Raw genomic sequence first — 14,138 nt, 5'->3', positions numbered from 1 at the left:
TTGTGTGTACACTTACTCATAAATATTTTATGAGAGGAAGTAGAAGTAGTCTTCAGAAATGCATAGTTAACTACAGAAATTTAAAGACCCAATCCCGAAAGGTGATGAAAACTCCCACATTAGATTCAACCAGAGGTAATTTAGGAGTTAGGACTTAGTAAGATGCTGTCACTTAGAGTGCAAAAGGTAGGAGGTATGTGACACTTTCTGCTGATTCTTTAGGTGAGCCTGAGGAACTCGTGTTGTGCTGATAGTAAACATCCTGTATTCCTATGCAGACACAAGATAGGGAAGCACATCCCATACACGTAAAGGGAACACAGCAGGTCAGCAGGACAAGGCAGCAAATGCTGCCACCTTCAGAACTTGTCTTGATTCTTGTTCTTAGGAATATGCAGTGAATAAAGAACAACTGTGATTGAGCCCAGTGTTAAGTCATCATATTTGTGTCACATCAGGGTATTATGTTATTTAATCACAGGACTCTTTGCTGATGAGGTTATGGCATCTTTATTCCAAAAAGACCCAACCAGTGAACCAACTCAATCAAACCACAATGCCTGTAATCTTAGGTGTGGGTTAAAATGCTGTTGTTACTTGTTTAATTGGCTGTAGTAGTTGTACTGTGCAGAGTAGCTCTGAATTTTCTGTTGTTTTCTCCCTTTCTTTATGCATATTTGTTGGAATTCAGTGGTGTTGGTCGAAACTGGGGCTGGGCTTCTGCTGGCAGCAGCATCCTTGCTGAGTTTGGTACTCTGCACATGGAATTTGTCCACCTCAGCTATTTGACAGGGGACCCTGTATATTACAACAAGGTGAGTCTCAAAAAATCAATATTTTTATCATACTTCCTATCATAAATTGCATTAAAGGGGAAGTACTTTCTGTATTGAATTCTACTTCCATTCTTGGTAGCAGGTAAATATTTTCATGCCTGTTTTTCTGTTACCAAATAGATGTCTTTTCCAAGTAGAAGTATATGACAACACAGATTTTCTTATTTGTTTCAGAATACATTTAAAAATCATGATTTTTTAAGCATGTTTATGTGAGCAGTCCTTTAAAACCAAAACCATACAAATCTGAAGAAAGCCATCAAGAAAGCTTGTGGTTCAGATTAATAAAATTTGCTACTATAAATGAAAGAAAAATAAAAAAGATTAGATTTAACTATGTGCAAGGGCAGACTAACGTTGTTAGCGGTGAACCTGATTCTTGATTTAATTTAGGTCATGCACATTCGGAAGTTACTTCAAAAAATGGATCGTCCTAATGGACTTTATCCAAATTATTTGAATCCAAGAACAGGCCGGTGGGGTCAGCGTAAGTATTCTTATTTTATTAATTCCTAATTAGAAGTCTGCTTCTTACTTTGTTGCTGAGTTGGAGATCAGAAAGTTTATTCTGTAGGGCTCAAACAGCATAGCTTGAAAATAAAAAACACAGAAGGATTGCTTGAACTTGAGATCTCCTGAAATGAATCTTTGCCTGCTGCTATCTGACGTCACAGAACTCACTTTTTAGGGTACTTTCTGAAAACAGCTTCCTACTTAATCTGATGCCTATCTTTATGTTTATCAGTCAATAAAATCTTCAGTAATAAAGAATAAGGCTGAAAGTATTTCCTCATTTTGATTCTGTTCCTGGTTTTGTTCTGCAAACCATCTGGTAAGTGGATTATTGTAAGGTGACGTGCATTAATGCACGTTTGTAGTGGTTAAATTGTGTTAGGCACTGACATCTACAAACATAATTCAGCTACTTAGTGGCATGTGAAATGACATGATGAACCTCCTTACAAAAAGGCTTTGGAATGAAAAGAGAAAGTAGGTATTGTTGCTGACAGTGTAAGAAGAGAGATAAAACATCGAGAGAGACACAAACACGATTCCTTTCTTGAAGTGGTTCTTTCAAAAAATGTTGAGTGGTTTTGTGCTTTGATAGTAGTGGTGATAAAAGAGAATTTTTTTTTCTTCAAGGTTTCTATTTCTATTTCTTTTACAAGTGCGGGTCTATTTAGGAAAAAACAAGTGAGATGGTCTATTTCTGTCCTGTTTGACATCGGTGATAGGTTTTGGGGATTTCAGTGGTTGGCTGTAAATATCCAGCAGAACATGTTCTGGCTTGCAAACTGAGAATCTGCTTCTGATTTTGAATCTGGTATGAGGGAGATGAATACAGCTGTCACTGCAGTCACTGTGAAATACTTGTCTAATCCCATCTTTAAAGCCAAAATTCTCTCCAAAGCATCTTATATCTTTGAGTGAATCATGACACCATCTGAGACGGGCAAATGGATTGATGGGACAAATTCTTCTGATAAATTTAAGTTTAACAGCACATTCAGAAATAAGAAAATATGCAAAAGTACAAATAGTCAGGCTTATTTATTCAAAAGAGAATTTTATATTGTTGCTTTGAAACAGTTCTTTATTTTTTTTATTCCTAATCATCTGATTGTGATTTATCAAAAGTAGTCTAATGTGATATATCACCGGGATTCTTTAGAGGCTGTTTCATAGAATCATGGAATGGCTTGGGTTGGAAGGGGCAGTAAAGATCATCCAGTTCCAATCCCCCTGCTGTGGGCAAGGACACCTTGCACTGGATCAGGTTGCTCAAAGCCTCTAACCTGGCCTTGAACACTTCCAGGGATTGGGCATACTCAGCTTCTCTGGGCAACCTGTTCCAGTGCCTCACTCACCCCCACAGGGAAAAATTTCTTTCTAATATCCAATTTAAACCTACTCCTTTTCAGTTTGAATCCATCTCCCCTTGTCTTGTCATGGCATGCCCTTGTAAAAAAGTCCCTCTCCAGTTTTCTTGTAGTAACAATGCACAGAATTAGTATCTCTTGGGAATAAAATACTCCTCATCACTAAAAATAAATATACAGTGAAAAGTTTAACTCTGCAGACGTTTGGTGGAGCTCAAACATGCTGTTAAATGGATTTTGCAAGATAATACATTTGGGACTCAAGTGTAGGATTACAAACGGAGACTTAAGTTCTGAGGATATAGAGAAATACAAATGTATAGAGACTTTAACTTTTTGATGCTGATCATGAGTCATAAAACTATTTCCTGGAATTTGGTGGTTGGCATTTGGGTTTTTGTTTTTTGGGTTTTTTTGAGCAGATAAGGTTCCAATTGCAAATTCAGATGTTCTGGTAATATTTCCAGGATTTTCCCAGTGCAATGTCATGGTTTAGGATGATAGTCTCCAATCTAGTAGTTCTGCTAAAACTACACCCGCTGCTCACTCGTCCTCTGCCTGCCTCCTATTGGAAGCACAAAAGGCAAAGATCACTGCTTGAGTAAGAACAGTTTACTGGAAACAACAGTGAGATGAGAAAATGAACAGTAACTGCGACAATGTTAATAACAAAAGGTATAAGACAAAGAAAGGATTTACATAGAAGACCTGTTCTTTCCAACCACTTTCTTCTCCCTGACCAGAAAGAACAGTCAGGGATCCTTATTCTGAGAGGAGTCATTTTCCCTGCCTCTGGCAACGACCTGAGATGGTATTGAATAACATTGGGGTCTGGCCATGCGCGCTCCCAGCTACTGTAAAAAATTAATGCTGTCCTGGCTGAAACTAGGACAATCAGCATATGTAAGCCTAGTACTGATTTTGTGGGGACTAGATAGCAAGAATCTGTAATTCTGTGTTTCCTTTCACAAACCTGGATGGAATGAGAACAAAATGTCTCTGTTATAGCCCTGGTAGATCACTCTTCAGTGCATCTGTTTGCCAAAATTTAAGAAGTTACAGTAAAGGAACTTGTGGTTGGAAACACTGGACAGATGAGATGGAGTCACTGAGGCTTAGGCAGAAATTTCTTTCTCCCTTGCAGAGTTTGTGTCCTGCTATGCATAAGTGAGTCAAGTAATGGTCATGCCTTCACACACAACATTCCAATTCACTAGAGGACTCGTGTCTAAGTCCCCTACACTGTTACTGGCTTGAGTCCCACAACTGGTATTAGGGCAGGCAAGGTTTTTATGTTCCCCTCAGGAGGTCATTTCAAAGAGCATTGTGTTTGGCTTGTTATGTACCTTTGTACTGGAAAGACTGAGACAATAGAAAGAGTATCAAAGCATAACTTTTCTTTTTCCAGCTTCTGGGAAAGCTGCCCTTTTCATCTTGGCTCTGACCTTTAGTTTGATGCATCTTATCTTGTACAAAGTAGTTTTTGAGAATTATTTCAGAACACTTTATTTGCCTAGATACAAGTAACTCTTCACTCTGACCTTTCTAATGTTGCTTTCCTTGTCCTCATCCTCTTCCTCGTCCTCTTCCCTTTCTTTTCCCCCCTTTCCTTTCCTTCCTTCCTTTCCTTCCTTTTTCTTTCTCTTCCTTTCTTTCTTTCTACAATTTTTTCTCTAATCACACTTTTTTTGGTTCAATTCTAGTTAGTTTTTTTTTGTTAATCTGTACAGTATTCCAACTAAGTCATGAGTGGTGTGAAATAGATTAAATAAATTTGCATAAATGCATTCCTAAATCCACTGCTGAAGAACTATGGGATATAGCTGCAATATAGTATCTTTCTAATGGTGGGTTTATTTTCTATTTCTGTACCCTTTATTCCAGTGGTGAGTACCTTTATTCAAAGTAATAAAAACATCAGTGGTGGTGTGAACTCAGCAGTCAGACCAATTGATGCTATTACCAATTCATTCTTGATTCTCAAATATATAGTGGAAGAACTAATTTAGATCAAATTTTCTAAGCAGTTACATTTTGTCTTTGCCTTTTATTTTTTTAAGGAAAAAAAATTACACTATTTGAATAGAAGAAAAATTGTAAGCTTCTAGAAATATTGCTGTGTTGTTTAATTTTGTTCCAACAAGCTGGTAGGTAAATGTGAATATGCAAAGGAAATTCCTGTTGCAAGATTGTGGAAGAAAAGGGAAACATCGTTTTCTCTGGTTTTGGTATAGCCCCGTAGGCCCATAAACTGGATTCATCTCTACTTGCAACAAGAACCTTGTGGAAAATTCTTGATACCTTTTACGTTGATACTTGAGAGAGTATTTTGATACCTTCTCAGCGCTATTTCCACTAGGAGCCTAGACACACCCTAATTTTGTGGGTTTTAACCATTGGCACCCCAGTCTTCTTCGCATATTCAGGGTTCTTGAATGGTGATAAGCTAGCTTTTGTAAAGGTCTTTCAAGCCTTTTGGGGATCAGCAGTTGTCAGGGGGTTTTTCTGTGTCTCAGAATATTTCTGTCTTAGCCTCCGTAGATCTTAGGCCATGTTGCTGTGTCTCATCTCGTTTGCCTCCTTTAAATAAATGTATGCTCAAAATGTGGTCTGTGCTCTTCTTGGGTTAGGAGAAAGGAAGCAGTGAATGTGATATGCTGCAACCTCGTTGATATCCTTCTGATGTGAGGGTGCAGGGTCCAGTGAGTCATTTCTGCTGGGGTTTGATTTATCAGAGTTCAGGCCTTTTGATCTCAGTATAAATAGCATGTTCTGCAGTTTCACTGCTGGGATTGATGTGCTGGGGACACTGCCCTGAGATGTGCAGACCATCTTTTTCACTTGTTCGTCTGCTGGAGCTTACAAAGACATGCACTTTCATTCAGACCAATCAATGTTTCTGTTACAAATGCCTAAAAAGTTATAATCAGTGAAGTAACTTAGCAGTCAATTAGTAACGATGATTTCATCAAGAAGGATGTGACCACTGCTTCCAGGTTCTTAACAAGTTCTAGAGATGAGTCAAATCATTATGTCAGTGTGGCATCAATCTATAGCTGTGTCTTTGAAGTGATTACCATTTAATTAATCTAAATTTTCACTTGCATTTAATGCACTTGACATAGCCCTTGAAGAAGGCTTCTGGCAGCAGATTACTTCTTTCTTTTTCTGCCTGCCTCCATGAAGCAGCAGCAGCCAGCGTCTGAAGCCATAGCAGGCAGGACTGAGCAAGGACTACTGCTTCATCCCATCATTTCTTTCCATTTGAGTGCTGTAAACCCCAGTCCTAAAAACTGCTAGGTGAATGGCTTACTGGTCATTGCTAAATCCCTGTGCTTTCCAATGCAAATGCTTTATAATACAACGGGTCTGTGTAGTAGCAAGGGGGTTCATTATACCCAGGAGGAGAAAAATGATGGCTGAATAGTTAGCTTTAACCTTATAATGTGCAGTTATTATTACAGCAGGGGGGGTCATGACAGGCAGCTTTTGAATGGGTTCAGCTCAGGACTTGTCAGCTCACTGAGGCATTTGCTAGAAAGCACAAGCTATAATGCCCACAGGAATGTTGGCAGATTCCATTTTTACTTATGGGCTAAGGTGGTGGTCCGGTAGGACCAAGTTATTTACAATACTTCTGCTTTGGGGTTTCAGTTTCTGTAAGACTGAAAGGAAGGATTTTCTAACCTCTCACGTTAACCTTCAGTTGGCTTTGTTAGCTTTTTCTTTACACATGGTGAGTAGTTGGATTGGTGTGAGCATCAGAATTTTGGGTTTAGATTACTTGCAAAAGAAGTAACAGTGCTTTCTAGAGAAGACTCCTAAGCAAAGGTAGCCAAAGGTTGATTAAAAAAGCAGAGATTTCAGAATCGTGGACGTTGATTTGTACTAAAAAATGGCAATTTCTTAGAAAATTAAAATACGTTGAAAAAATTTAATTTGCATTTGCAAGCATGTTAGGTGTGAATACCAACTGGAAGAGCAATAACAAAAGAAATGCCAGACCTGTGTGTTATTGCAAAGTCGGGCGCGCACGTCATGTTTGCACATTGCTGTAATCTGGACATTCTTCCTTTTTGCTTTCCGAGTCTGAAAAGAAACTTCTTAATTTCTTCTGGTTCCAGCACCTCTTGCAAGTAATACTGTTATTGAAGGAGAACTCTAATTACTCTTAACTTCAGATCTCATTTCCTGCATCTGGGCTACCTGTGGAGTTACCTGGATTGGTTACTAAAGTTGGGGTTTAGGCCAAAGCTGGCTTCCATATGCAAGAAAATAAGCATAAATGTCATTCTGTGTTAATCTTACATGTTTATTACACCTTAGTGATATGTGGGCACATTAACAAGTTGCTATGAAGTAAGCTAGCATGTGGATTTATGATGCATGAGCTGAGCATTGCTATTAGGAATGTAGCAGCAGACACTAAATTTGGCACCACCGAATGCTGATGTGATGAACATTCAGGCTGCAGTCTATTCTCTGCTGCTTTATTCATGTCTCCTTACAGAAAACAAGCCCCTTAGTTAGACTTGAAAGTAGTCCAAGTTAAAAGCCCAGTGGGGGACACTGTCACCATCTTTGTAAGAACTCACTGACAATGATATTGATCATGTGTGATAAGAGTATGAAATGCACTAAATTTAAATGGTGTCTTCCATGACAAAGTGATAGCTATCCTTTATAGACAATAAGAAGATTCACACAGGTATTTAGCCTGTTACACTACCTTAGCCCCTTCTGGTGATGTTCTCACTTTCTTGTAGCTTCCTGCACCTGTTACTACAGGGTAGGTAGAGGCACAACCCAGGTGGCTGAATGGGAGAAGCTTACATCTTCTATTTCCCAGTTGGTTGTGCCGTAGACTGGCCTTTAAATAAACTTAAGCAAAGACCTTTATGGATGTTCATATTGCCTTTTCTTCAGGTGGTCTTTAATTTTCAACAATAACTGATTAAATCAAACCAAGCACTTTTAATTTTGAAATGCTACTTGGAGAAGGCAAGGATTTAATTTATTTGTGTTAGATTTACACTCTTTTAAAATGGTGCAATTTTCAAACATTGGGGGAAAAAAAATTTAAATTACTGTCAGTAAGTCAGTAGAAATACTGGGTGAATATTCCAGGTTTTTTATGCCTGCCTGTACAGGTGGTTTGAGGCTAATGCTCTTGGGCTGAGCCTGATAATTAACCAAACTGCTTCGTTTAAAAACTCTTGCAGAGTTCTTGCAGGTAATAGACAAACCATGAGCAATGCATCCTATCTATTTTCATTTGTGATATGATATTGTATCAAATACATAGCACCATCTGTCTATACTTGTTTTTCAGAATTTAAAGGAACAGTGAAAATAAATTTGATGTAAATTTATATAACACGGTTAAAGATGGTAAGAAAACCACTGCATTCAGGAGACTCCAAGACTCCTCCTTTCCAGCTCTTGAAGCCCAGCCAGGTCCAAATGTCGCCATCCCTGTCTGATGGATGTGACTGCTGAAGTTCCCATTTGCAGTCAGGACATATTCCAGAGGTGCACACATGCATTAAGAGGACATTGATGCAGCTGCCCACGCAGAGAGCCACTGACAACCCTGCCTTTGCAGCACTCCTGTGTAGTCCTGCCACAACTCACCTGCAACACACCCACAGGTAGCCAGGTGTTGATCCTCCTCCTGATGTCAAATAGATGCATGGGCTTGCACCCTTCACAAGTGTCCTCATGCTTGTGGATCCTTCAAATATTAGCAGAGGCTCTTGCGCCTGTGCTTGCACCCTGGACCTGTGCAGCCATCAGCAAAGAGCTTGGGTCTCTCCAGATGCAGATCTCCTGCTGTCCAGCTGGGAGTTTGCTATTGAACTACACACACACTCAGACTTAAATTCACTGGGCAAAACAAGCACACCCAGGTGTTTTCAGTTGCTAGCATGTAAACCTAAGGCTCTGTGACCCACTGTCGGCCTCTGAGCTCTGCCACCCAGCTCTCCCAGCCCCTGTGATCTGCAGACCCTTTTTGATGAAGAAGGTGCTGTCACACTCTGCATAATCCCCTTGTAAGAGTGCGAACACTGAGAAAAATCAGCATGTCAGCTGAAGGGTACTGATATTGTGAACTCTGATCCATAGGGAGCGTGGCTCTCTTGAATGCAAGCCTTCAAGGTTGCTACAGAGATATGTGTTGGTGCAAGAGTTTTTTTATTAAATTATTTTTGTAAGATTTATAAGTTATTTTTGTAATGGTTTATTCCACTCTACCCCCCTGTGTTCTGTAATGGTTTTCCCCCTTATGAGTTAGTTTTATAACCAGACGTTATATGCCAATCATTTCTCCCCTGCACCTGTCCCTGTCAATTCCCCCCCTCTCCTCATGGTTGCCCTGTCTGTCACTTTGAGACCCTTCCCTGGATTCTGGAAAGATCCAGGAGAGGCATCGAGTGGTAGGCTGGTGCCCGGGGAATCCCCTCCTCCCCTCTTGTGATTCATTCTTTGTTCTTAGGTTGACACCCCCTGTTACACCCCCGTGTTCCCCGGTTGGCTGACCCGTTGTCAGCCCTCCCCTGGTTATAAGTGGCCGTCAGGCTTTGATCTCTGCTCTCTCTGGGCAGCAGTAGGCTGAGGCGGAGCTCCTTGCCAGACTCCCCTTAATAAACTACCTTCCACCCTGCTCAAGAGAGTCGACCCTTTTTCTGTCGTTGCAGTCGCAATTCCATCAGGTCCACTCGCCAGTGTGGGGAACCAAGAACTCACCGGGAGGAGGTTACTCGCCCTGCCTGTAACCCCGACCGATCCACGCTGTCGCAGTGCAGAACTGAGCTAGCCTGTGGTCAACGCCTGCCAGGCTTGAAGGGACACTGCAACAGAGATAGAAATCCAGATCCTGATTTTTTTATCGGTTATCAGGCCTTTCATTTTTAAAATGAAGCAAGAAACCCTTTCAGTCTTTACACCTGCCTCTGGGAGATGAAAACCCTTGCAGATGGCAAGGTGAAGTGAATAATACTGAAGAATGAAGTAGTCTTTCATAAGATTAAAGAAATACTGCAGATACATATTTCAGATAAAAATATAATTGCAGCATAATTTAACAGGTTGATAGTGCAGAGGCAGTGAAAAGATGCTAGTACTGGAAAACCTCTCTTTGCCAGCTGAAGCTGCTCATAATCTCTTTTAAGTATGAAGATACTACGCATTTTCTCTCCTACCCTTATTTATTTACTACGTGCCTTGCTTAACACAAGGAGTATCTTAGATTATGTCTATTAATACCTATACCTTTAAAGAAACAAGCAATGCCATGAGTCAGGAAAAATAAAACTGTGAAATGTAATGTCAAGTTCTGGCAAAACATCCGTAACCTAAAAGGAAGCAAAGGGAATTGGGTCAAGTAAGCCTGTATATTCCAAAGTATTTTCCAAAACTCATCAGATAACTACTTTCTATTTGGACTTGTGAATAATAATTTCTAATACTTTAACTCACAGATGATTATTTTTCCTCTTCAGCAGAAGGAAAAGATTTTCTTTCTCTTAAATAGAAATGGTGCAGAATTAAAATAATTGCATATTGTAAAAGTACTTGTAGAGTAGTTCCCAACCTGACTGCATTATTGCACATTTATTTGATTTAGCAAATAAATTTCTTTTTTAATTCACATTTGGAACATTATTTATAGAACTGGAGAAATGTGATGTATGTGATAGTTAGTTTGGGCATTGGTGTAAGCATTTATTTACGTAGGTTTTTCTATTTGAAATCTGCTTTCAGTTTATTACATTATGAACAAATGAAATTACAGCATTATTTCTAGACTTCCAGCAGTAGGCATGCTGTTGCATATTAGGAGGTGGGGGTGGTTCTTTGCTTTTTTTTTTTTTTTTTTTTTGCTATCTTGGCAGGTGTCCTTAATTTTACTCTCCAATTTATTTTGTGTTGTTCTGTCCTTAGGAACCTGCATGTGTTTTGAATAGAAAATAATCTGTGTAATCTCTGCTGGGGAATTCCCCTTGCACTTTTCCTTTACAACCTTGTACAAATGTAATTAGCTGTGTTCCAAGAAAAAGCTGCATTCAAATTTGTTTATTCATCAGAAGCCAAGAGCAAGATAATCTGTTAAAGCTTTATTTTAATGAAATACAACAGAACTATGCATTATAGGGAATATGCTTTTATAAGACTACAAGGTTAAGACGTTTTGCTGGTCTGCTGAGCAAGATGCTGAAAAAGCTGAAAAAATAAAAGCTTTGTTTAGTGTGTTAAAGCTTCTGTTGTTAGTGGAAGGTTAGACACGTATACGAATTACGCATTTGAAAAGGAGTGCCTATAAATAATTCCTAAAGAAAGGATTTGGATATGATATAACTTTGGGTTATGAGAATGCTTGCATACATTGCTAGGCAAAGAGATGAATATTTCATTTTGCTGTACCACCATGCTTTACTTTTAGAGCATGATCTCGATGGGGAGTTCATCAATATCTAGAATTTGTGATTTGTCCCACAGCAGCTTTTCCATTTATCTTTCTCACTGTGAATTCAGTAAATTCATCTGTGTTAGTGAAGTGTGACATGTTTAGGGTACTGCCTGATATTTTTGAGAGTATACACTGATGGCTTTGAAGACATTAACTTAAAATGATCGGGAGGTAAAAAGTTACCCTTTGACACATGCTCTGTGAGTTTTTAGAGTTTGATTTCTAGTGGAATTTCATTATTTCTTTGATGATTTTATGCCTAAAGCTGCATTTTTGAACCATTCTTGACTTACTAGTTTCTTATGAAAGGGAAGCGTATCAAAGTCCAGTCATAAACTTGTTACAGCCTTATTAAACTTTCTTGGTTCTATTTATTCCTTCCCTATAATGTTTTAGAGGCTGTGCACTTAAGTGTTTCTGTCACTGCTCTCTAGATGATTGGTAAATTTGGATGACACATCTGTTGTCACATCTGACATCTGTTCCTTTTTATTCTGTCTTCAGTATGTGAGGCTTCATATTCTGAGTTCTAAGTGGAGATGTACCTGCTGGTGGCCACATGAGAAACATTTCCAGTTTGGTGACATTGAGGAGAGAGGGTCTATAGTTCTGTTCAGTGAACATTGAATGTATCTTACCTATGGCTTCTTTTAATCCTGAAGTTCCACTGGGAGTTGGACTGTTCTTGTAGCGGCAAGCTAAAATACCGTCTCGACTTGAGTATTGTGTGATCTTACAGATATGGTTCCACATGACATATATAGTCAAGTAAGAGAGGGGTGGTGATGAATGCAGTCCACATACGGTGTGGTAGCTCAGTCACAGAGCATGGACTGAACAAGTCTTACAATCAGCACAATTTCCCAGCACTCACAGAGTGGCCAAAACTTCAGGTGGCTGTGTGTGCCATTTCAGGCATCTGTCATGGGAAGAAAAGTAAGAGCTACATAGACTGAAGTTTAGGAGAAGGAAACAGAGTTTCTGGATTTATATTGCACGTGGTGTAATCCAAAAGTACATAAAAAACAGGGAGTGTCTTTCCTTGCTTCTTGGAATCACTTTTGACTGTCAGCTTCCATGTGGGATATATGTGTGTGTGTGTGTATATATATATGCACACATATACATGTAAATATATGAGCTGCCATGTCTTGATATAACTTGAAGGGTGAAATTTTTGACAGTGGTTTTGCCAGCTGATTTAGTACAGATGAGTGTTGGACTAGATTTAGTCTAATAAAAGTTTCCCTTTCCTGTGTTCTTGTTTATAATCTTCAAGAGGAGAATTGAGATCTTCAAGAAAGATTAAGGTGAATAAACTGAAGTGTGTAATGACTTTAAGAGCTTGTCAATACCCCTGCATATGAACTCTTATTCAAAAGGGACTCTTTGGGTTTTGGGCACATACCTACAGCAGTATTGTTTGAGGCAGGTGATGTTACCCCTTTTAGCTTCTTTTCACAGCCCCCTTTTCAAGTAAAAAAAAAAGTCATCAGAGACAAACATGCACATGACTTCCCACCAATCCACTGGAAATCCCAGCGGCTTCATTAAAGCTGCCCACATGGTTGGGATTTACAGTGACTCCAAACTTGGTTGAGAGGCAGGTGTGCTTCATTTGGGTGGCTCTTGTGGGTGAGTGTAATAACCTTGAAAAGACAACTTCAGGTGATTAAAAGGCCACTTCTCAGTAAACACACCAATATAAGGATTTAATGTGTTCCTAATTTTAGCATGTGGACTGGATGTATTTAGTTGATTGGTGTTTAATTCCTGAACATGTCTTCCGAGAGATGACCTAAATCTTTCCAGAATTATAAATACTAGCTGGAATGTTTTGATGTTGCAGGAAAGTTTGAATTAAAAAAACAAAAAACCAAAAAAACACCACATTTGTTCCAGCTGTGAATTCCTGAGAGTGAAAGTACAGTCTGTTGTAAGATACCAAATTAGGATATTCCTTTGACACTGCAGAACCATAAATTGCATTCAGTCTGAAGAAGTGTTTTGATTCTGAGCACATTAGTTACCTAAAAATACGTATTAATTGGCTGGTTATACTTGCTGGTCTGTTTCAAAGTATTTCTATTGTCTTTGGACACACTTGAATTGTGCAAGTTCAGCCATTTTTAATCTTTAGTTTTATAGTCTCTATAGTTGTAGGAAGTAATTTTGCTTAATTTTATTGTATGATAAAGTGGTTGCACTTATAATTAAGATTGCTTAATACCTTCCCTTAAGTGATTGTGTTTTCAGTTTCTTGTACCTGCCAGACTTTAGTTCTTCCAACTGGAATATTCTGCCTGCCTCAAGCTGTTCTCTTGGGGTTTCTTTAAACGACTTTGACAAAGCTTTAGCCATCTCTAAATGAAACTGGAAGTGGAACGTGTTTCTACTCGGATTAAAGTTTGTTTTTTCAAGGAGTACAGTTAAGAACCCTCCATATTTTTCCGAGCCTTGTTAAAATATTCACACCTAGTTTCTCCGTTTAGAGTTCAGCTGCTCCATTCTCCAGGGCTGTGCGTGCTGAGCAGGAGCGATCGTGCACCCCCAGGTTGGGAGGAGCTCACTGAGGTGTTTCGTGTTGTTGGATTCTGCTGTGGTGCCAGGCAGTAGAATGGGAAGCAGTGTCTGTTCAGCTGCCTCCCAGCTGATAAATGCTTAAGTTAGATTCTTCAAATGTGGTTCTCTTATGTAAGACCCTGCACGTCTTCAGAAAAAATTTCATGCTGGTAATGTGTTCCTTAGTGATACATAGTTTATATTCGACTAAAAATTGCGCCTTCACCTCCTTTTATCAGGGCTGCCTCTGCTGCAGTTAATTTACAAGTGTTTGCACTTTTAAGCCAGCCACTGTGGCTTATGACATCCTTAGGTTGAATTTCTGCTGTGAGTTGCAGCAGCTGCAATTTCCAGGGCCTCAGCTTTCTGGATTAAAGGATTAGAAGGGGA

At 39.3% G+C, this 14,138-nt stretch overlaps 1 protein-coding gene across 1 annotated transcript in view; it reads left to right on the top strand.

The window, feature by feature from the left end:
- Nucleotides 1–14,138, top strand: part of MAN1A2 (mannosidase alpha class 1A member 2) — a 134,394-nt gene that overhangs the window by 86,784 nt on the left and 33,472 nt on the right. Inside the window, exons 7-8 of the mRNA XM_040055492.2 lie at nucleotides 692–815; nucleotides 1,230–1,323. Coding sequence (XP_039911426.1) covers nucleotides 692–815; nucleotides 1,230–1,323 — 218 coding nt within the window. The remainder of the gene's footprint in view (nucleotides 1–691; nucleotides 816–1,229; nucleotides 1,324–14,138) is intronic.

The sequence above is a fragment of the Hirundo rustica genome, chromosome 2 (assembly GCF_015227805.2).
Source record: "Hirundo rustica isolate bHirRus1 chromosome 2, bHirRus1.pri.v3, whole genome shotgun sequence".
Taxonomy (NCBI): Eukaryota; Metazoa; Chordata; class Aves; order Passeriformes; family Hirundinidae; genus Hirundo; species Hirundo rustica.
Note: the sequence above shows the minus strand (reverse complement) of the source record. Positions and strands in the feature narration are given on the sequence as shown.